The sequence below is a fragment of the Poeciliopsis prolifica genome, unplaced genomic scaffold (genome assembly GCF_027474105.1).
Source record: "Poeciliopsis prolifica strain line A6 unplaced genomic scaffold, Auburn_PproV2 SCAFFOLD027, whole genome shotgun sequence".
Lineage (NCBI taxonomy): Eukaryota > Metazoa > Chordata > Actinopteri > Cyprinodontiformes > Poeciliidae > Poeciliopsis > Poeciliopsis prolifica.
The window spans coordinates 6,917,091-6,941,956 of NW_026562402.1; the positions used below are offsets into that span (position 1 = coordinate 6,917,091).

General features: G+C 39.4%; 1 protein-coding gene across 1 annotated transcript in view; it reads left to right on the forward strand.

The window, feature by feature from the left end:
• Window positions 1–24,866, forward strand: part of celsr3 (cadherin, EGF LAG seven-pass G-type receptor 3) — a 93,831-nt gene that overhangs the window by 6,858 nt on the left and 62,107 nt on the right. The window contains exons 2-3 of the mRNA XM_055048652.1: window positions 14,875–15,218; window positions 17,412–17,700. Of these exons, the coding sequence (XP_054904627.1) occupies window positions 14,875–15,218; window positions 17,412–17,700 (633 nt within the window). The remainder of the gene's footprint in view (window positions 1–14,874; window positions 15,219–17,411; window positions 17,701–24,866) is intronic.

The window sequence follows — 24,866 nt, forward strand, 5'->3', positions numbered from 1 at the left end:
TAATATGTTTTTTTTTAATATGCCTTTAAAGTCGTTTTCCTTTGCACTTATTGGGTTTAGCGCTAATGCTTCACAGATCCTCTGCTGTCAGTGATCAAAGCCTTGGAGACCAAATAAGCTCCAGAAAATTAAAAGGAGAGCAACATTCATGCTTTGAGGATGTGATTGTTTTTCTGTTTGCACTCTGCTCAGCGGAGGAGAGGTTGCATGGGATTGTGCGTGACCTGCTATCCTACTAACACAGTTTAAAAAAATAAAAAATTAAAAAGAGCTTCATTTGCTTAGATGTCTGTTGATTAATATTTACTTTGGTGTCATTTTTCATGACTAAACGAGGAAAATACTGTGTGAGAGGATGAGAAAGTGGTGGATAGCATGATGAAAGTGAATGAGGGAGTAATAAGAATGAGAGAGAATGAAATATAAGCTTTTTGGGATTGTTACATGGGAGTGAGTGAGTGAGGGTGAATGAGCTTGAGAAAGAAAGTAGATAGTTTTAGTAGATAAGTGAGAGTGTAAATAGGTTTAGTAGAAGAGTTACTTCACTAATCATCCAAGTAGCAGAGTGAGAAAATATGAAGATAGACTGACTTTGTGAAAGCATATGAGTTTATGCATAAATTATAATGATTATGAAGCAGAGCAGTGATTAACTCTAAAATGTGTAATAAGCCTTAAAATGGATTCTTATCCATAGGACCAGCAATCCCACACTGAATATAAAACAAAACAAAACAAAACTTCATTTGTGTTAATTTATTTTCAGTCAGGAAAAAAAAGTCAGTAATAAGTAGTTTTTTTCACAACTAATACATGTTTCCAAAAAGATTCCGTTTTAACACACAGTTTTAGTAGAGCTTAGCAAACATTTTCCTTGCATTGGTACACAGAGCATCTACTGCTGCTCCTCCGTGGCACGCCTTACCATCTTGCTCTCTGAGCTTTTGGGAAGAGAGAGATGGGTCTCGATCAAGATGCTTTAGAACGTCTCCAACATTTACCTTTGCTTATATTTATCAACCTTTGCTTCCATCTGCCTCTTCCTGTTTGCGTCCAGGTCAGATGAGCCACATGTTGATCCATTTCCATTTTCGGTCTGTTTCTCCTCCTCTATGAAGCAATTACACCCTCCCTCACCCTTTTCCATTCCTCCTGTCCTTCTCCGCCGCTCCAAGCTGTGACAGTTATGAGATTATAATGAAACAACAGTCAGCCAGAGTCACAGTCAGAGCAAAGCTGTCACTTTCATTGTTTGCTGTGTGTTGTCTGTGTCGGCTCCCAGCTCACGACTCACTTCCTCCTGCCTTTTTCTGTCTTTCATTGTAGAGCTACGTTTCTCTGTTTTAACTTTTCTATTAGTCCCTCTTTCCTGTCTTTTTTTATTTTCACATGTGTTTTTTTGTCATATGCCTTGACTTTCGGCATTTTGCTCCCTTCGTTTTTGTCTTATTTTCATCCCACCTGAGATACGTTTACACTGGAGCACAGAAGAAGGGCCCCTGGCTGTAGCTTACGTCTGTGAACAACGCTGCAAAAGAATGATGGCTTGATTTCCAAATGCAGAAATGTGAAAATGGAGCACATTTTGAGCAACTTTGTTATTTCAAAAGCGGAAAAGGAAAATGTACTTGAGGCAAAGTTAGTGATCGTTGCACATCTGAGTGTTTGTAAACCACGTTCCTGTCAGATTTTGATGTTCCACTGAATAACTCATTTTGGACCTAATAGAACATTGACAGTAATGATAAAAATAAGTAAAAAACTTTGTAAAATGGCAGAGGTTCTTCATCCTCGTCATCATTCGCACTTGTTTAATATCAATGCTTAACCAGTTCATTGTTCAGCTGTGATAAATCACCTGACCTGAATCAAGATATACCTGCGTTTTACTCTTGATTTAATACAGTTCTTCTGTCTTTTCCCCTCCAAAATGGCACAAAGTTGTTCTTTTACCTTTATCAGATTGCATGGCTTGTTTCAAAATGTCTTTATGTTTCTGTATATTTTCAAACTAGTAATTTAAATGTGCAATTGGATAAGATTCTGAAAAGTTATCCTTTTTTGTGTCCATGCAAAGCATCATCACCATTCTAGTGTCTGCTGAATGCCATCAAAGATTTGTTCTTCAGTGGAACAAGGTTTTATCTTCCTCTCTTTTTTAAATCAAACTTCTAATTAATCTGCCGCTTAATCTGTTTTAACTATAATCTTAAATTGAATGCCTATTTCTCTGACCATAGTTTTAATTAGATTAGCAGCTACTTTATAGCACACTCCTCCTGCTGTTTGACAGACATCAGTTATTTTAGTTTTTTAAACTTGCACAGGCTCAATCCATGTCTGCTGGTCCGCGTAATAAAATTTGAGATGTTAGAAAATTTGTAAAATGTAGAGAATTGCATCACTGCAATTTTATGAGCATGACTTAGGGCAACAAAAAACTCACCTATTTTGTCTTTCTCTGAGTTTTTGCTTGTTTAATCCCTCTCTCCTCTGATTATCCCCCTCTCCCTCAGCATCTGTCTGTCATCCTCTTATGCAGAAACTATTGCTGGCTGTTTCTTTAAACGACATATTCTTTCAAAAACCCAGCTCCTTCCATTCTGTCTCCTCACAACATTTCTCTACTTCTTTTTTTTTCATTTCATTGCTTACAGAACTTCCTCCCTGTGAGTGTTTGCGTTGTGTACTGTGTTGGGTTGCGCGTTCCGTGTTATTTGCAGACATGTGCATGCTTTATTTATTTGTGTCTCTGAGCAGTGTTTTCCTGTAGCTGATAGATTTTTTTCTGTGTGTGTATATAGGTTTTTGTGCATCACTTGCGTTTGTGTATTCTCAGGTGGCTCTGGATCGCACTTGAGGGTGCATTCATATCTTCTCTATGAATAATATCTGCACACGCCAGAGTGCTGGGACTGTTTTCCTCCCATTTTTGCCCTTCGTGCTTTTCTCAAGTGCTTCCCTTTGCTCTTTCCTCCCTCTGTTTCTCTCTTTGCCCGTGTTGTCTGTCCACTTCTCTAAATCTCTTCTTTGTTCTCTTTGTGACCGTTGGTGTCTGACTATTGATTCTGAGGGGATTCCTCGTATTTGTCGTGCAAAGAGCCACGGTTTATGCCCGCAAAAACACACACATGAAGCTGGCTTTAGGGTTGAGGCTGTAAAGAGACCACTTGGCACCCCAAACAGCAGCTGCTCAAGGTGCCCTTGAGCAAAGGAACCCTCACCAGCTCCAGTGGCCAGCAGCAGAGTCTGTGGCTGGTTGTACTGGCAAACTCCCAGTGGTGGCTGTAGTTAGCCGTCTGAATGTAGAGCAGAGCTTTGCTGGGAGAAGAAACTTGTGCCTAAGTAGACATCTCTGGGTGAAGGAAGGTCGAGGCAAAGTCGGTGTGGCGTAAACATGTCTGGGAGACGTTTTCAGTCAGCATTTGTCTGAGAAGATATTTAGACAAGACAAACGTCAGTGTCTGCCCAGACACATTTTCTTCTTCAGTTTGACGGTCAAGTTGCTCAGTTAAATGTTTAAAATAAGTATGTGCAGTAATTTGTCTTTTTTAATTTTCATGGGAGTGATGCGTTTGAGGGCCAGATGGAGAGGAAAAAAAAACCCCTCCGACAAACTGAGGCTGATTCTCTGGAGATTAACTCAGACTTTTCATACATTTATGTTAAGCAGTCAGGGTTTTCCAAACACAAAGCGATGGCGAAGAGGAATAGGAATGTCTTAAGGGAACGCTTTAAACCAGCAGCTTAAAACGTATTCACTCTGCCACATTACATCTATAAACCTCAATGAATTTTATTTGATTGACTAACACAAAATGAGTGTAAAGTTGAAGAATAGAATAGAATAGTATAGAATAAAATAGAATAGAATAGACTAGAATAGAATAAAATAGAATAGAATAGACTAGAATAGAATAGAATAGAATAGAATAGACTAGAATAGAATAGAATAGAATAGAATAGAATAGAATAGAAATTATGCCCTTTATGGTTGCACAGACCAGAAAAGGAGAACAGATTATTTTCCATTGTTGGCCCATATTTAACTCCATTAATATGCAACCTCCCTACTTTATAGTTGACAGGATGTGTTCAGGTGGCTGTACAATATATGTAGGGCAAAACATTCATCTGATGAGAATACCTCCTGCAACAACATTGCTCCTTTTGACACTTTTTGGTAAAAATTCAAATTTGAGGCGTTCACTGTCAGCAGATTCTCCCACCTGAGCTGCAGATCTCTACAGCCAGTAAAATACTCAGCAGTCCCTGGTTGTGACATGACAAAATGACAAATGAAATGAAGTCAAAGTGCAAGAGGTGCGAATCCTTGTACTTGTAATATTTGCTTTGATGAATTTCATTATGTGTATATCCCTGTCATTCTCAATCGTCTTAACAAGCATATAAAATAATGTATGCTGAAGTTTGCTGCTGGCAAGTTTTACATAACATACGCAGGCAAATTAATATTGCATTCGTTTTCATGCGGGGAATTAGCAAAAGACAGATGATGTAACCCCTTCAAAGCCGATAATGGTGTATGAGCCTGTAAAAAAAATAAAAAAATAAATAAGTAAAACGGTTTGAGTTATAAGCCATTTTCTATGATGATTACAAGTTAATAAATACATTTTAGTGATTTGGTTAGACTCACTTGATGCAAAAATAAATATATGTAATTGTAAAACCCAAGGCATTCAGCTACGAGCTAAGAAATATATGCGATTTTAGATGTGCCCAGATTTGCCTGTTATTGCCTGTCAACACATTAACTGGCTAAATAAGCTAAATAGGCCGTATTTTAGTCACTCTAATTGTGACATATTAAACACGTACATATGCACAGAGCGCTATGATTGCATTTTCTTCACATCACTTCCATCAAAGCTGTCACACTCTAAGGAAGTGTGCATGTGGGTCGCATGCACACCTCTGATGTTCTGATGCTTTATTCGTGTACTTTTGTTTTGTTTTTTGATGTTGACTTCTCTGTCCAGATTTGCAACACGAAGTTGCCGGAGCTTGAACGCGTGTGTCAAAGAGTTGGCATTCTGTGAACCATCCGACGCTTACTGGAAAAACGAGTTACGCAACTATTTTTCTACCCCAGCTCAAAGTTGAAGGGGCTTTTTTTTTTTTTTCCTCTGCTATTTGCCGGGTATTCCAAGAGCTCAGATGGTGAGCACATTATATAGTATTTTCAAGCCTGGATACAGATCAGCGCACAGGAAATTCACTTACAATACATATAGGTCAACACTCTGAAGTCAACCACTGTCTTCTGGGTGAGCACGCTGACGGTTCTTGTCTAATGTGGGTCAGCTGAGAGAGGTCAGATCCCAAGTGAATATGCTTTTATTCTTGATTAAGTCCATGTGAGAAGGCAATGGGTTTTTGCTTTCCTTCTCTTTTAAAACAAGGAGAGCAAAACGAGGAGAGATTAAAGTTGCAGTGGCTCCTGAGGCAGAGCAGGATGTTCTCTCATCAATATGTCACCTGTTTGATCTCCAACTTCTCCTCCAGTCCACATGTCAAAGTGCCTTTGGGGAGAACACTGAGTCCATCAACCTCTGATGGATCAGTGAGGGAATGGAGCATTGTACATAGGATAAGATGCTCAGCTGGATGGATGAAGCTTTCAATGTAAAGAGCTTTGAGTGGTCAATAACACGATAACCTCTGTTTACTTCGCTCTGCTTTTTGCCTCCTGCATTTGATGCTATGGATAAGAACCATAATTCCTTTTCTCCTGGCCATCCAAGACTATTATATTTCAGTGCTCTGCTGCAGCAGTGGTGTCATTTAAAACCACAACGAACTGAGAAGACGAGACTCTCAAAGTCGTGTTGGGATGAAATCATTTTGATCTTTTGACTCACAGGAAGGTTTTATCTACACAGCAGCAGAGATTTTACTAGAAAAGTTCAGGATTGTGAGTTGTTCACTATCATCTCAAACAAACCAAACTAAACATCTGAGGCAGAAACACTTTTCAAATACTGAGCAACAATCTTCTAGTCATGGTCACAAAATCACAAAACAGAACATGGACTTGTATCATGACTTCCACTATATTCTGGAAATCAAATTTCAACTTTATCCTCTGATGGAATAGATTAAAAAAAAGTATTTCTTTTCTACAGGTGACACTAACATTCATTTGTAGATATCCTTGTGTATGAGGCTATCTGGTCTTACACTATTTTCTTTTGGCTGCTTTAATTGTTTCTGTTCTCTGCTGGTCGTTTGTGTTGTGCAACTATCGCACAAACACAGAAAAAACCTGCGACACAGGCGAGTTTTCACAGTGACCTAAATGTGCAGCTTTATTTTTTAAAAATATCTTTATATCTTTTAAGCTTGTTGCTTTCATCGCGTTGCCACAACAGCAGACACACACCTCCGCTTCAGAATGTTTCAGAAACGTGTAGGACCGTTTCTGACACAGAATATAGGATTAGCCTATAGCAGCGCTAATCTAATTTCATGGCATGTCGTTTAACCAGCTGCAGGCCAAAGATGCCATTGTTTTGGGTCATGTATGTTACCCCGTCACATGTGTAATTGCTTGACATTACACTGGCACTGAAAGTAAAGTGGGCTGTCTGTCTAGTCGACAAATATGCTGAAAAACGTCTGTTTCCCCAACTTGTATGATTTTCCCCCTACGTTGTCATGAGGAGGCTTTAATCATCGTCTTCTGGGAGCTGCCCTGCACAAAAAAAAAAAAAGAGGTCTCCTTGATGAGTGTCTTTCTTTCCAAAGTGATTTGAGTGACAGAATAATTCCTGGGAAGTTGAGATAAATGCAGCAGCTTTACACTGCAGGGGGCATGCTGCGGCGGCGAGTTTACGCTTTGGAACGGATGAACATTCTGTCAGGAATAGTTTCCATACAGTTCAAGCGTAACAAATTCACGCGCCCCGCTGAGAGCTTTGCAGTGAGGCCGGGGAACCTCTGCTGCAGAAAGCTGCTCCTCACACCTTTTAGGTCCAATTCACATCAAAAAGCGTCCTCACATAACAGGAAAATTACTACCTTTTTTTTTTCATTCTGGAAACATACTTAAATCATTAGAGAAAAGGAGTAGGGTTTTATAACAATGAAGTGAGCTCAAATGTTTCACATAAATCATTACCGTATAGTCAAGGAGGAAAAATTGTTTCTGTGCTCTGCTACTTTATCTTGACATTTATCTCCTGTTTGTTTCTCATTAGCAGCTTTTCGAACATATGGTTGGGTGAGTTTTTAAAATACCACAGAAGATTGCGTTTAGATAAGGAAAGTGTCTAAAAATGAAAATAGATGTTTACAGTTACAGGTTTCCAGAGAACAAACAGTAAATTGTGGAGTGGAGAAAAGTAGTCCATGAGTTTATTAGCAACAACTGTCTGTCCACATTTAAAACCGGTGGTGAATAAGATGAGTCCACATCAGTGAGTGCAGAAATCACCATGCGACTGAAATGATGAAGCACTGTCACTAAACTGGCACTGTTATGAATAAAAAACTATCACATTAGCCTTTTAATTTTAGTGTTTCATTGTGTAAAAGCAAGACTGCAGCAGTGGGAAAGAAAACACAGAGCTGTGTTTTCCGCTTTTATGTCATTGAAGACTGTTTTCCTTTTCCATGTTTTCTTGTAAAGCTAAAACTTATCAACTTTTTTTCCATTATTAATTATAATTGTAAAGTTTTGAAAAGTTTGCCCCCCTTCATTCTGACGATACTAAAGAAAAAAACCCCAAATGCAACAAAATGTTTTCAGGAAGTGTCTCGTCAGTAAACATAGTCTGTGTAGTAAAGACTCAGTGTTTTCAGCTGTTTTGTGACGGCAACAGAGGGTTTTTGAGAACAAACAAAAATCCATGTTGGACGCATGAGACATGTTGAATAAGATGTTCATGTCAGATGTGATCAAAACAAAACTTCACGGCTTACATTGAAAACACCACATGTGGCTGAAAACCAAACTGTAATTCATCCTCAAGTCCCAAGGTGAAGCATGGCGGTGGCAGCATCATTCTTTGGGTCTGTTTTTGTTCAACAGGAAAGAGAAATCCAGCAATAGACATGTTTACAAATAAACAGCCATAGCTGCAATCTAATGGCTTCGATTTTAACAATGGCCTAGTCAAAGGCCAAGCCTAAATCCAGTTAAAAATGAGTTGCAAGGCTGGAAAATTGATGTTAATAGATATTCCACTTACAAAGTTGTTGTTGAAGCTGCACATCTGAGAGAATGGCATGCAGACAGAGGCAGGTGCAGGTATGAGGAGGACAGCTGCAGCTGCCAACAGCTGCTGCCTTGTGCTGCACACACTCAGTGGAGAGGTCACTGCAGGTCACTGCAGAACATTAAACATCGGGATTTATCTGAAAGTGACTCAAGCTGGAAACTTGAGAAGATTCAGAAACTCATTGGACAGTTGACCCATATTTTAGTTTAGGCTTAAACTTAATTATACACCATAAATTAGGCTGCAGTTGTTTGTAGCTTTTCTGATTTTCATTTTCATCCGAATGCATACAATTAAACTCCATAGATCCCACGGGTGGAAAGACTTTGGCAATCAAACAGAATCCGCAAGCAAACAGAAATCTGCTGCCAGGCCAATGCCTGGGTGTCGTTGTAATGATGCATAATGCACTTTTAATTCTTGTGTTATTCTACAGGCTTTAATATATGGTCTCTCTCTCCCTCTTTCTCTTTTTCTCTTCAGACTTGCCTTAACTGAAGTGTTTCTTTATTTTGACTCTTCACACTTTCACACCGTCTTTGAGAGGGAAGTCTTTTTTCCCCCCTTTGGGGCGTGTGTGCTTCAAGCAGCCGTCTCTGAGCTCCATTAACAGCCGCGTTCAGAAGTGGCTGCATTTGCTCAGCAGCAGCGGCAGCCATTTATTTGACAGAGCCGAGGGCAGCTGGGAACGCTGCTGGATTCGTTACACGGAGTTTTGAAAATTGTCCCCTGCGCCTCCTTTTGTTGGGACTTCTCGGGAAGACCCAACAAAAGCAAACGTGACAACACAGTGTGAAATGGGATTTAAAACCATGTGATCATGAGTGCACAGCCTGTGAAGTTACGGGTTGAGGGCGTTCAGACAGAGTCTGGAACGTTTGAGGGTAAACCAGCAGAGCTTTTGTTCACTGTAAATCCGATTGTACTCTTTTTATTTATTTATTTCCTGGTTTCTGCATGAAAGCAACACTATCTTCCTGTTTGGCTTCTTTCCATTTATTTTGCCCTCATTATCGTTTTAAGAGCACAAACCGTTCCAGTCAGATCCTTTGCTTCAGCAGTGGTAATGCCATGAGTGAAGGGATTTGAACTTCTAACCCTGGCAGTGTGACTCTTCACAGGCTGCACCACCATGACTGATAAAGAAGAAGTGGATTAATGACTCTATAGGCACTACAGTTCCCTTACATCGTTTGAGTCCAGAGATCATTTTGGTCTCCTCTAATGACAGCATGCTCTTCTTTGCTGTGTGGCTTATGGAAATGTGCAAACTGGAATTTCTTTTTTTTTTAACACTGATTTTCTTCTTGCCATTCCTCCGTAAAGACCAGATTTGTGAGACGAATGATTAAAGCAGATGGTCTTATTAACAGATTCTCCCACCTGAGTTGTGGCTCTCAGCAGCTGCTCCAGAGTTGGTCGGTTTTCTGGAAGGATGTTTTGTAAAGTGACCATGATTGCTTCAATCCACTCCATGAATTTATCTCTCACCGGCCTGCTGTGCTCCTTGATCTCAGATGTTCACCAAGAAATCTTCTGACACCTTCACAGAACATCGGCACACACCGATGAAATTACATCTTGTTACTATATGTGATATTTGAAGGCAAATGTTTGCACTCTGTTTCATCCGGAGGTATCAGGGGGCTGAATGCAAATGTCCGCCACAAGTTTCTGATTTCTGTTAGTAGGTTAAATATGAAAATCCTTTGTCATTTTGCTTCCGCTTCACAGTAATGTTCTTCTTCTTTTTGGTTGTGAAATTTGTGGTGCGACAGAACAAAACATGAAAAAGTTAATGTTCGTAACCGTCCTACAAGGCCACGTTACGTTTAAGTTGTTTTCAGACTGTAAAATATTTAATTTAAATATTGGAAGCCTTTTGAAATCACAAGTCAGCTAAGTGGCATATCTGAATTTTCCCCTCTTCCTGCCGTAGGGGAAAATGCCAGGGCTCTTGTTAATAACCCCTCGCTCTGACGCATGTTGACCATTTCTGAAGCTGTTTTCCTGCCTTTCTCCTGAACGCTTCGTAATATGCTATTTCCGTTCAGATTTCCTGGCAGCAGGCTCAGGATGTTCTGACATTCAAGAAGCTTTGAGTGTGTTATTAGTCAGGCTACCTGGCGCAGAGAGATAGCACTGAACCCTCTCAACCCTTTGAAACCCTGGGACTGCTTTCCCCACAAAGCGTCTCAGGGAGCCGAAGCGCCGATCGGAGGTCAGCCTCGCTTTCATGGCTCGCGCATCGGCTGAACCTCCGCGTTGGTTCTAAATCACTGTGGTTATTCTTAGAGTTTCTATGCATGCCAGCCCCCCGACTCTCCTCCTCCTTTGAAGTGCGGACACATGCAGGGGAAAACGCCAGAAGGAAACCCATAGGAGCAGTAAAAGCTTCCAAAAGTGTCTGAAAGTTGTTATTGGCGAAAAGCTTTGTTTTCCCCTCGGTGCAAAAGATCTCAGAGTAACCTTCCATTTGTTCGGTTTTCAATTTGGAGGTTATTAATGTTTCATTGTTTTTATGCACACTGAAGTGAGTAGGTACGGAGTCTATTGGATGCATTAGTTATGACTTTCTGGCTTCAGGGGAGGATTACCTCTCGTCACCTAAAGCGATCCACATTTCATACAGTCTTCATATTTCTCTGAGGTAGATCTGATAGAGTGTGGGCGAATATTTAAGGAAGAGTTGGCGATTTAGAGAGACATGTTAGGGGCGGATGAAAAAGGTATATCTGCTTTTATGTCTTTTTAGTTAGTTTCAGAATTGACTCTTTAGATCAAATTCATCACCAGCTCAGAGTTTGGACATTTATATGCAGCTGCAAAATACTAAAATGACCTTCCTTTGAATTGTGAAGGAAAATGTGCAACAGTATTGTAAAATCTGGATCATTTCTGGACAATGGCAGAAAAATGTGACTTTTTATATACGGTGTTTGAAAATGATGATAATAGAAAACATGATGCTGTAATTTATAACATTCAAGTTGCAGCAACATGATGATAGATCACGTGTGTTTTCAGGGCATGCAAGTAGGATGACTGTACTAAAAAGGCGAATCTTATCACATCATTTTCTTGATTTCTCAGATGTCCAGCTCAGCTGTGTCAGAGTCCTCATGCAGACTGTCCAAATGTATTCAGTGCTATAAGTAAAGCAGATGCTGTTGTTCTGCTGATCAACATTTACACACTCAGCCTTACTAAACCTGAGCTGATCTGCGTAGTCAAAGCAAACGTCTTTTCTAGTGTAACGTTCCCCATCTATTCTCCTGCAACAATCCTGAGAAGAAAAACAGCCACACTGTGCACTGCTTACTTTTCACACAGGAGAATATTAGAAAAGAGTTTTCAACATGTAGCAGTGAAGTATTCACATCATGTGCTGCCTAATCAAAGCCCCAAGCAAAACAAATGTGCGAAGAAACCAAATTAAAGTTGGTGATGCTCCATGTTTCTTAAAAACAAGTCATACGTTATTCATAGTTACAATTTCACAACAATCCATACAAGTAAAAATTCATGTTACTGGGTAAAAATAAATACCATGAAGGTGCAGGAAGCAAAACTAAACTTTGAAGACTTTTATCTACTAGCTGGGTTTGGATGCAAAATTAATATCAATAGTATAATAGATATGTGGACTATCTAAGTAACTAAATATTTACTACCTTTATCTTCATGGTGCACAGTCATGTTTACACAGAAGCTTGATAATTGGTGGTCCACATTAACCCTAATCTATGCAGGGAACTTTAATGACATCATAAAAGTAAAGAACACGCAAAGATAACAGACTCATACGCATTTAGCATTTATTAGGAATGAAGTCAGGACAAAGTGAGACGCATGTCGGGTGGAATGGAAAAACATTAACATGATAATAGACGTGCAAAATAGGCCTCAAGGTCAAAGTTTTGAATGGTCTTCTGAGATCCGGTCCGCACTTCTGCACCACAAAAAATGAGAAAAAATAAATAAATATATGTATATATATATGTTTTCCTCACAGGGAAAACTCAATTTGGATGTTTGCAGCAGCTGGAAATGTTGAAGAAAGTGTCTGTTTTGTTCAATATCTGTGGCAGAGTGGAGCACACCTAGCTATTACATCTCATGCCAATCTACATGCCGGCTCTGGTGATCACTAATTAATTAGTAATCATGACGAGGTGAGACGTGGAAGTCAAGCAAAGAACAGATAGAACAAGAGATCAGCTAACATGAGAAAATAGGAGAATACCCAAGCTCTTTGTTGAAAGAAACCACATCGGGATTGGACTGCATTGCTGCTTGAGAACAGTGATACCAACTGCATCACAGCTAATGCCGCCCTGGAAACCACCAGGAGACCTGATGCTGATACCTTTAAAGGACGTTTTACGTTTGATCCAATCGTGTGATTTGTCAAAATGTGCCGCTTGAACGCCCCATGTATCTGCAGCGAGCCTCTGAAAGAGGATTCCTGTGAGGCTGTGACTCAGATGAACATTTCCTCTTTGTCTGGCAGTGGGATTGCTTTTTATGTTTGTCTGAAAACAAGCACAAGGACGGCAGCAGGCTATCATGCTTACTGTGCATAAAACAGCTTTGCAAAATATAAAAACCATCAAGCCCCTGGAGTGTTTGTGGGAAGAATAATTTTTTGGGAAAAGCTTCATTGAAAAGATTACATTTTTGTTGCAATCGAAAACACAAATTTCATTTTGAGTCATAAACTGAAGCAAAAATATAGAATAAACTAAATCTGCAATTTTTTTTGAGTGCTTCCTCTCTGCTTTTTATCGCATAACATTAGGAATCTACAAGATTTCAGCTTTCATCATTTAATCAAAAGCTGCTTAGTAACAAGCCTGCATTCAGCTGCTTTACAGATGAGGCGGTCATAGCTTGTTAGCTCCAGTTTTAAAATGGCATTACCTGAATGAAAATTCCTCTCACAGGAACTCAATGATTTGACGTAAAACCAGAGTTTAGTAGCCATTTCCAGGCTGAGCTGTGCATTTAACAGTGTACTGAATGACATGGTCGTGTGCTGCTCCAGGAGATTATCCCAGCTTTTGTCACGGATCCCAAGATCATTTTAATGACAGAGAAAGATCAGAATCAATTATTGGATTTTGTTTGCTTTTGGGTTCAGCCCAGTAATAAATAATTTGGACCATTTAACATGAGTAGAATAAACATGTCTATCATGTATGTCTGTCTATATTGTAGAGCTGTTCTTACTCTTGCTGTAAATGTATTATGAAGGCCATTTGGTTTTGAACGTGTGTGTGTGTATGTGTGTGTTGGGGGTCAGCAGGGAGTGAGGCTCCTTGTAATCCAGTAATCAAACCAGCTGCCACTGAACCCAACCCCCCACTTTTGTACTCCTGTGTTATTTCTCCCATCCTCCCTCCATCTCTTCCTCCTGTTTCAGTGATTCTGACCACTGGTTTTATTTGTATGTCCGTCTTTGTTTTGACAATCTTGCTTGTTTTATCTCTCCTTTCCCGCCTTCGTTTGCACAGTTTCAGTCCCCAGTAACTGACAAGTATTTGTTTGTTTTTTAATCCTTCATATTTTGACAAGTATGTCTTTTATTACTTTTTAAAAGCAATATTTCTTTTCCCCGCTCCTTCCCCGTCACATGCTTTTCCTCTTTCTGGGTTTTTAATAAACCTCCTTTGCTGTCCTTCATCCTCCGCTGCCTCTCTGTCCTCCTGATCCTCTGTGGCCCTCACTTCCTTTGCCCCTCACCCTCCATCAATTTCTGCCATGTTCCTCTCTTTCCTTCATCACAGTATTATGTTTTCCTGCTTTAGGGCCTTTTTATATATTGCTGCCTTACTCATTCATTCATGATTTACTGTCTTTTATTTGTTTGACTTTAACACTAAGTTACTACCGCACTGTTAGAAATTGCCTCCTCCAGTCGGTGCAGCCCCTTTGTCACAATGGATTGCTTCACAGACACACAGAGCAGCAGTCCATTGTGTTTTCTGTTCTGTATTGACGTTGAAACACAGGCTGTGGATGAAGTCGCTGTTGGTCAATAACAAACTGTTTTTAACTAAAGGAGCACGACTGGTGTTGGAAGTAAGGAGAAATGATTGGTGCATCTTTGTGACTTATTAAAACTTTCGTGGAGTGCTTTCAGGATATTTCCAACACTCGCAACAATATTTAATACAGTATATTTATGCTGTGATATGAGATTAATGAACTTCATGTTTACATTGATGCTTCTGGATTTCCTATTTACCACAGCTGAAATGTGAGATTGTTTACGAATGATAACTGCATGAGCAGTGATATCTCAAGCTGTCATTGAAAATCAGAAACATGTTGATTCTGACTGCTACAGGCTTTGCATGATGCCAAAGGTTGGAAGTCATGGATGATTTTATTGTAACCCTGGAAGTAAAACTAACAGCAGAGAAATGTTCCATCACATGACTTTTAGGGTTTTTTTTCCCAGCAATGCTTGCATCTATTTGTCATATTTAAGTGATTTCTGTTTTATTATCTTCATTAAGCAGCATTTTGGTCAAAGATGCACGTTTTAAAATGTGCCACTAACCAACAGGCTTGGATTCACACCAACAACCTTCCCCTCTTGGCTCTTTCCCTGACTTTTCAGATGGCGTCCACAGCATCTCAGCCCAGTGCGTCCTGCGCGTCCTCATCATCACGGAGGACATGCTGGGGAGCAGCGTCACCGTCCGGCTCCAGAACATGTCCCAGGAGCACTTCCTCTCCCCGCTGCTGGGCAACTTCCTGGAGGGAGTGTCCGCGGTCCTCTCTGTGCCCGTCGAGGACGTTTTCATCTTCAACATCCAGCCGGACTTGGACGCGACGCCGGGACGCATCCTGAACGTCAGCTTCTCCGCCGCGTTGCCGGGCGGCCATTTCTTCCCCTCCGAGACGCTGGAGGAGCAGCTGTATTTGAACAGGCCCAGGCTGACGTCGCTGACGCAGATGGAGGTTTGTTTACATTGAGACGCAACACAGAGACGAGGAGCTGCTTCACTTGGTCCTGTGTCCTTGTTCCAAATGCACTGGTTGTAGTAGCCATTTGTAAATTTCACTGAACAGCAAATTTATGTTTATTTTGAACAATCCTTAGTGTCTTATTTGATCATGATATAAATATCATGATCAAATAAATAATTATATATATATATATATATATATATATATATATATATATATATATATATATATATATATATATATAAATTAAGCTTATTTTAAAAAGGAAAAGGGTTGATAAAAGTTTACTACTTTTACCAACCATATATTCTTTTTTAGATTCCCAAATATACATTTAAAGGAGACAATTATGCCCTTTTGTAAAGGTTGACATCCTTTCTTTAGGGAAAAGTCTTTGACTTTAGCAGTCAATACGATACAAATATGGATGAAACACCCAACTCTTCTCATTTATCGAGACGAATGTGTGTTTGTTAAATCACCCAACTCAAATAGTTCAGATTTCTCTTGACTTACCAAAAGTGATCTCAGGAATATCTGACATGAACTGACAGTAACACGAGCCAGATGCTAATCACACAGCAGCCATATGGCTTCGCGCAAGACTACACAAATATCACCACCATATGTTACCATGCATGAAATCCACATACCTGCACACAACACTGGGCATCAGTTAACTACACGCGTACACAGCCCTGAGCAGTCCTGCGCACACAGAACCAGAAAAAAAACACACCAAAAAACACACACATCTGAACATGTGAACGTGTGAAATCTGCAGGGAGGAACATTTCTAAAATGAAGCCCAGAGATGCATTGTGAATTGTGTATGGCTGCCATTTCATGGGAACACTGAAGAACTTTGATTTTAAGAATTCAAGTTGAGTTTTTATTTCATTAAAACAGATCTGATGGGGGAAAAAATGACCGGATCTTGAAAATTAACTTGTCTTACACAGTTTACTGACAGACTATTTAATTCAACAGTATCTTAAGATACTGTTGAATTACTAGCATAATATTTCTAGTATGCAGCGAAGGAATTTTCTGGAGAAGTACTAATGCCATCCATCTTAGTCTAATACTTTTGTTTTTTGAAAATAATTTAAGAAGAAATAACGTTTTACAATTTAAAAGTGTACATCAAAAACAAAGCATATGGCAATTGAAAGTGCATAAGTGGAGATTCAGAGTCAAACCTAACATCAAACAGTAATGGCTCTCTAGGGAGGGCAAATCTGTCCTTAGATGCTGAAGATATTTGCACATGAAAAACAGAAAGTGATCACAAAATTGTAGAAAACAGGACAGGCAGAGGACACTGTCAAAAGTATCTCAGGTTAGAGAAACATTTTCAGGAAATAACCAGAGGGTTTTTAAGGACAAAAAGAACATTCAACATAAATCCATCCATCCCTGGGATGGATGGATTTTACCTTTCCATTGATACACCATGTACATTGTTGCTTACAGAAAGTACTGAGTGGTGATTGGGGTTCTGGCTGAAGGTATTGGTTTGTAATGGAATATGCTTTATTTTATTGATTCAGGTTCACAAGGGAAGAGTTTTAATTTTTCCATCACTGCTTTAAATGACTCATAGGAAGGTCCATTAAAAGAGTCATTAAAGTTTCCATCGAACTCAGCTCCCGTTTATGCAAAGCTGGCAGAAGTCTGAGCTAGATGGAGGCGGGCTGGTTCTGGTTTAATTGTAAAGTTAAGATAACAACTGGAAAGTTGAAAGAGAGAACATGAACTGTGCAGAGGCCGCATCCTGCTGGCGGTGAATATCTACAGCGACGAAGCTAACAGAGGGATCTGACAAGTCGGTGTGAAAACAAGGGAGCATGTAGAGCAGAGGTGGGTGAATAGAAACGAAGGAGAGGTGACAACCAGCAGAACAAAGACAAGGGGAAGTTCATAGTTTAATTAAATCAAAAAACATCAAAATGATTCAATTGAAAAACTAAGCCAGTCTGTAATTCTTGGGTAAGTGCAAAAAAGTAACAAGAGTAGTACTGTGTATTTTCCAGCCACATTGTGCTATAAAATGACTCTTTGATGTTATCTTTAGCTGTTATGAAAAAAACCCAACTTAAATACCAAGCAATGATGGTCTGCGATTGGGATTGTTCTCTACAAGTACCTTTCTCTTTCCTCTCTCCTCTTCCGTTGTTCAAGGTTCTCCCATTCGATGACAACGTGTGTTTGCGAGAGCCCTGCCAGAACTACATGAAGTGCATCTCAGTGCTGCGCTTCAACAGCTCTGCGCCCTTCATCTCGTCGCCTTCCATCTTGTTCCGCCCGATCCATCCCATTGCCGGCTTGCGGTGCCGGTGCCCAGTGGGCTTCACGGGCGATTACTGCGAGACGGAGATCAACCTGTGCTACTCCAACCCCTGCCTGAACGGAGGAGTGTGTGCCCGCAGAGAAGGAGGCTACACCTGCATCTGCCGTGAAGACTACACCGGTGAGCGGGGTGCAGAGGGTCCTGGATGAGGGTAAAGAAAAAGATGCAGGCACAGTTTGGTCCGTGGTATAGAAAACTCAAATGTGAGCAATTTCAGATTTCTCTCCTGAAACGGAACCATTATAATAACCATGTGTTGGTTCTGATTGCTCTGGTTGGCAGAATATGCTACACAGCCTCCGGTTTTTCATGCACTACATGGTTTATATTAACTGGTTGCTCTTCCCGGTGCAACTGGTACAATAAAACGTCAGACTCTATAAAGAATGTGTGAACTTGGCTATAAACTGGACCTTCATTGGGTAGCAGCAATAGTGAAAAGCATGGCTCAATGCATATAAACATCGAAGGTCATTGTAACCAGAAACATTCGACGTTTTAACACACTAATTGGCAAGTTTGTGAAGGAATAACTAATAACTGGTCATTGCATTTTAGCTGTGTTGTCATATTTAGCATGTTTAGTTCAAGTGACCATCATGTGTATGAATGTCATAACATAATTTTGGCCTTTTAGTGATTCATTTTAATTATTTATTTATTGAGCTTGGCCTACAACTTTCAACTATACCTAATCCCATAAACAACAAAAACACATATTGTTCCTAGTTTAATTTCTGCTTCATATTTGACCAGTCTTCTTGTCAGAAAAGGTAGAGCTTCATTGAATAGGTTCATATTCATTGAATAGGTTCATATTCATTGAATAGGTTCATATTCATTGAATAGGTTCATATTCATTGAATAGGTTCATATTTATTGAATAGGTTGGTGTCTCGCAACAAACCAAACTCTTCAGGGAAAAGATCTTTCAATTCAATTACAAATTGTTCTGTTGGAGGACACATATCTATTGAAAGGCATAATCAATATGGACTAAGAATGCAGAGATTAAGAAGGAAGCCAAAGTTTAAATAATGAATTTGTTAAAGCATAACAGAGTCGAAGATCCAGCTCAACTGTGAAGCATGGCGGGGGTTTCTGAGGGTTTGTTTTGCACTGCAATAGTATTAATAAGATCTTTGTAAATCTATCCTATTAACAAAGAAAAAAATTAAAGAATTTTTTTCTTTAATTCTTTGCAACAACCTGAAGTACATTTAGCTTAAAAATAATTTGGGATGTTTGTGGGTGTTTCAGCACAGTGTTTAGCTCTGTGTGAATGAAAAAAAAAAAAATCACAATCAAACTTTTGCAACTAATTTTATTTTAATTTTTCTTTTATTCTTTTAACAATTGTTTTTTTTTACCCAAGATACATTTTCAGTTTATTCTTTCTCAATATGCTAACCATGACATACATGTTTGAAAACTTGAAGGCATTTGAATTACTTAATTTAATAACCAAAAAAAACCATGTTTTATTACAAATACAGAAAATATATCATAATGAATTTGTTCATAGACAACAGAGGTAGGAACAAACCAGTGCTTCCACATTATTGATTTAGAAGCTGAAGACACCATGAAAATAAAGAGCAGCGAGTGCATCCGTCTGCTTTTGTTTCAAGTCTTTACGTGCGCTCTGGTAAAGTAACGCAGACTGTCAGTGATTCTTTGTTCTTGTCCCACACTGACTTCCTTTTTGATCGACTCCGTTTTCTCTCTTTTGTCATGTTGAGACGAACAACATGGAAACACACACACACACACACACACACACACACACACACACACACACACGCACGCGCACACACACACACACACACACACACACACACACACACACACACACACACACGCACGCACACACACACACCCACACACACACACACACTTACGCAGCCTCACGGGAGCCATTCCTCCTCCCGAACTACCTGTTACTTTGCCTGTAACACACAGGCATTCACACACAGACACAGACACAGAGAGGCAGTCACTCTTTTTTAATTTGTCAGCTTCTCGCCTGCTATAACCCAGACACAAGAGCTGTTGCATCTTGCTTACCTTGCCCAATGCACCAAACTCTTTTCAGACGTCATCCCTCTTCTCTGTCCCTTTATATCGCCTCAGCCATTGACTTGATATAAAAGAGTATGGAGTCTAGGTTGTGTGAGTCTGGGGGATATTTTACATTTCTTTTTATTTCGAGTCAAAAGAGAGCTGGAAGAGGGAAGCCGCACTTCTCTTTCATGAGCGAGACAGAACGTTTTCCAGCCTCCCGCTGAGACGGAGAGGAAGAGATGAGCAGAGAGATAAGAAATGAGGAGAGCAGAAAGAGAAGTGTTGCGACAAAGTGAAAGAGAGATGAAGGAGCCCAGGAAAGCTTACAGAATGGAGAGAAATCTGAGAAGTAGAGCTGCCGGGAACATGAGGGAGAAGAAGTAATAAAATCTTTATTAGGGAGAAATAGAAAAGCATCATTTTAGATAATCGGATTTAGGAGAGAAAAGTTATTTACTGGGTAAGAATTGCGGTAAAAAGTTTGGTGTGTGACTTCCCAGCTGTGTGGGCGGATCCCAGCAAAACATTACCAGAGAGGATTCAGATTTCCAGACGGAGCTCCTCTGGACCGGTGAAATAAGAAATGAGATGGGCAGCAATTTAAAAACGATGTATCACAAAGAGATGTGGAAATGGTTTTAAATTAGTAGATTTTATGACAGTGAATAAAAATAATTTGATGGAAGTTGGAGCTGGCAGCTGGGATTAAGGTCTTGGTTGCGTAACTAGTCGGAGAACCGGTGGTACTTTCTAGTTAATGCTCAGAAACCGAGCTAAGTGAAATTAGAAATACAATTTACGTTTAACATTTATGCCTATTCAATGCACTGAAACGCTACAAGACCAAGGTCACATTATTTTTTTTTTTTGTTTGTCCACTGTGGCTTATTGTTGTGACCTGGCACAATATGTCACTTCCTACTGCGAGTAAAAAAAACCTTTTAACTTTTGGATGTTTCCCAAATCATAAATTGTGATTTGTTAATTATTTTAAAAAAGATTTAAGTTTCATAAATGAAGACAAAGGGGATAAAAAAAATCACAATAAATAGATAAGTACTGAAAAGAAAAAAATACTGGGTGTCACAAAGAAAGTGTTTTACAATAACTTAACAAGACAAATTGAGAAATAATGGAGTCAGCATGAAAGGAGAGGGTTGAATATGACGACTTTAATTGTGGATGGAGGGAGACGGATGAACTGAGTGAGAATAATAAAGAGGTAAAGCTTCTGGGGAAAATGGATGAAGAGAGGTGAGCGAGAACATGGAAATCAGCCCGGTCTGTTGTTGCTGAGCTCTTCCTGCGTAGGTGTCGGGAGTTGTAGCGTCTCCTCACTGCCCCGGGGCAAACAGAAGGAAAAAAAAAAGAGGGATGACGAGGAATAGTCGGGAACGAATTGATTCTGCAACTCCAGAAATCTCCAGACATTTACTAACCTTGTTTGCTTTGTATTTCTTTCGGGTTTCAGTCCGGCCCGCCGTTACCCCTCACCCCCTTATCCTTTCTTTGTGGCTTTGATTCGGTTTTTCCCTGAAATTCAATGGATCGCTCTCACAGCCAGGAGCTGAGCTCGCCCGGGGTTTTCATCAACACTGGAAACCTTGGTTTTCCACAGAGGGAGTCTTTATTTTTATTTTTTCAGTCAAAAACAGATGTCTGCATCAGATCTGAGTCAGGTTTGATGCATGAACAACTGCACTGATGTCCCTTTGCAGCACACAAGCTCTGAAAAGAGATTACTGTACTGCCTATACCTAACTTCAAAGAATATCAAAAAGAAAAAACATTTTCTCATCTGGGCGTCGTGGCGGTGACGTTTCCACCGGACTGGAAACAGCAGGGAACAAGTCTAAGGAAGTGAGGAGATTAGACTAGTGTCAGCACAGAAATATAGAATAACTAATAATTAACTTTCACACAAAAATAACTCTAAAACACAAGGCACAAAATGCAGCAAAACACATTCAGCCTTAACTTAGTCAGAATTTAACTCTTTAAAAGAGAGGTTTTCTACTTTCCTACTGTTTAAATCGCTGTGAAAAGCCCACAGATGTCTTGGTGTTGTGTTAGAGCTTTAACTGTTTCCAGGTCTTTATACATGCATATGAGGAATAATGCATCCTTTTTCAAGAATTTTTTAATTTTCTTCTTTCTTCTTCTTCAGCTATTTGAGCCAAGCTTAAAGATACCACCCTTTCTATGAAGGCAACAAAAACCCAAAAGGGTAATAAAATATAGATTCCCAATGTGGGATTTCACATTATGCAAGGTTTTGCTTTTCTAAGACACAGGCATTAAACTGTTCATCAGGGATTAGTAGAAACAATACAGGATTTTTGATAGATTTTAACATTCCGAAACAAGTCACATTTGAATTACAAGTGGGTCAAACCGAGCCTTTAATGAGGATTCAGAGGCAAACGGTGAGAATGATGATTGTCTTCAAACCTGTCAGTGGTGGCAAATCTGTTTCATTTTCTGTTTATGTTCCCATCTGTTTGGTTAAGATTTAGGGTTTGCACTGATAAAATGACTTAATTCTGTGTTATGTGATTCACCAATACAGTGGCAGTGCATGCACACTAAACTCGTTCTACTTCAGCTCCTCTAAGCAACTCAACTTTTTCTGGCAGCGATTCTGTGGGAGACGTTGAGCTTCAGTATCTGATGTAATATCACTGGAGTAACGTGTATGCATGGAGACATGTTTTTGAAATAAATTTTATTTTCATTTTAAATGTCAAAATAAAGATAAAACCTCATGTTCTACATTATGTCAAACTAGGTCAAAATGAGCTCAACTGATCTTACAGAAAAGTCTCATGTTGTAGGAAAACAAGTGACAACAACACTCACTGTCTGAGTTTTTGGAAAAGAAAAAAAATCAGCTCTTAAGCGCCTGCAAATTTCTCGTGACCTGACATCTGCCTTCTTAAATAATTAATCTAAACTGGGAATAAAACAGCTGCTGTGGTGTTTTATATTAGTGAGTCCAAACCTCAGAGGATGTCTGCTGGCCAAAGAGCAAAACTGGTTGAAAGTTGGTTTCTGACCCTCCACTTAGTCAAATGTACAGCCATGACCATCAGATACGCTTGCTGTACCATCAAAATGTGCTTATTAAACATAAGGGCTATTTTTTATGTTGATACAGGTTCAGGGTTTGGCATTGGAGCATAAGTTTGGTTTGAATTGCAAAAATGTTCAATTCATTAAGAAATGAACACTCTTAATAAGTAACATCGATTTGAGTTATATTTCCTTTCGGAAGTGTTTTTTTTCTTGTTAACAACAAGGGTTTCTTTTTAGTGTCAGCGTTGTGCTCTGGTGGCCCAGATGGCACATTGTGCCTTTTTATTTTAGAGGCCTGCCTTAAAAAACTCTTTTTGTGTTAGATGAGTTATCTGGCTCATCTAACACAAAAAGATGAGCCAGATACATTTCTCCTGTTACTTTTCCATCCATCAATCTTTCCATAAACTCTTCTGTATTATGGGAAAATTCATCTGATTGCTTTTTAGGACATTCTATAAACATGTGACAAGTTTCTACATTTAATTGATTTATTGATTTTTGCCTTGAGAGATAGTTTTAGTGAACCTCCTGGCTCATACTGCCAAACTCTTATTATACCTTGTGATACATGACATTAACTTATGAAAGCGAAGAAAACAAGAATATTTTGGTTTAATTTATAACAGAAGTAGCTTCTACCTACCTAGAAAATATTCCCTAGAAATAAAAGTGCATGTTCTCTGACGTAAATATCATTTATTAGCTCTGAAAGTAGTCAGCGGTTTCAGGAAGTTCCCAGCAGACAGTGAACCTTACAGGTGGAGATAAAAGCCGACAGAAAGGGCAGGTATGTGATTACACTTGCTGTAACACGGGGGCAACGCCTCGCCGAGCTGAACGATACAAAGAAAAGATTCATGAGATGCAAGGGAGACGCAAGTCAGAGACACAGAAGCGAGGATCCGCACTAAATTAGTTTGTGAAAGGATGAACTGGTGAACGGCGAGAAGAGAGGACAGAGACAGAAATTAAATCTGTTGGTTTTGCAGAAGTAATTTATATTTTCACACCAGGGGAGGTGGAAGCACAGCCTAGGAGTTAGTAACGCAGAACAAGCTGGAGAAGAAATGCGGTGGGCTGGGATCAGATTAGTTTTGGGTGTGATAAAGTAGATATGCATGTTAGACTGAGAAATCTAATCCTGCCGATAGGGAGAGGAGACAGATCCCACACAGAGAACACATTAACCGGATGAAGCTTGAGAAGAAAAATGCTCGATATAAGCAAATGCTACTTTTTGTCACGAAAATGGGCCCGGTTTAGAAGTCAAGACAGGAAGCAACGTGGGAAGAGGAGGATTTATAAATGGAGAAAAAGACAAAAGGGTAGTCTGTGGTCTGACGACAAGCGACAGGAAATGGAATTAAATCAAAGATGGACACAAAATACATTTTTTAAAAAAGTTTCTTGAAAATAACACATCACTAAAGCAGAGTGCACACCTGGACTCGTGGCAGCACAAGAACATTTTCTTTAGTATTTTACTTTGAATAACAAAAACTTGAAAATTTTTTGTATATTTGAGCTAAAAATCATTCACACCCCTGCCACAGTTCGATGCAATAGCTTTTTTCAAAAGTTTTCTTTCTGAAAGTGAGCCAAGCAGCTCACAAACGTTGACATGACGCAGAAGGTGTGCAGGTTTTGAAGAAAGCATCTGCTTTAATTTACACTTTTGCCAATTATAAAATGGCTATGAATGATAAAAAGAACTGTACCTTTATTGGTGTTAAAGCAACCAGTCAACAGTTACAAAAAATAATCATAAATCATAAAGTATTAGTTGACTCAGAAATATGGAAGTATGGTGCACACATTTTGGAAACATGTCTGATATTTTGCCTCATGTATTTCTGGAATTATTTTTGGAGCACATGTGAATGTAAAGTAGCCAGAGGCAGGAATGAGTGTGACCCCAGAGCCAGGTGTAAAGGGTATGGAGCTAATTATGCAGCACACTGAAACTCTCATTGGACTGGAAAAAAAAAAAAAAATCAATGTTTTACATCAATCATTTTGATGAGGCAAGAAATTTCTCGCTTCTTTTTAAGAAATAAATTTTCATGTTCAATTTATTTGTTTTCTTTTGTCATTTTATTCTGTGAATTTTGAGCAAAGATTCCAAAATTTGAGTTATTTAAATT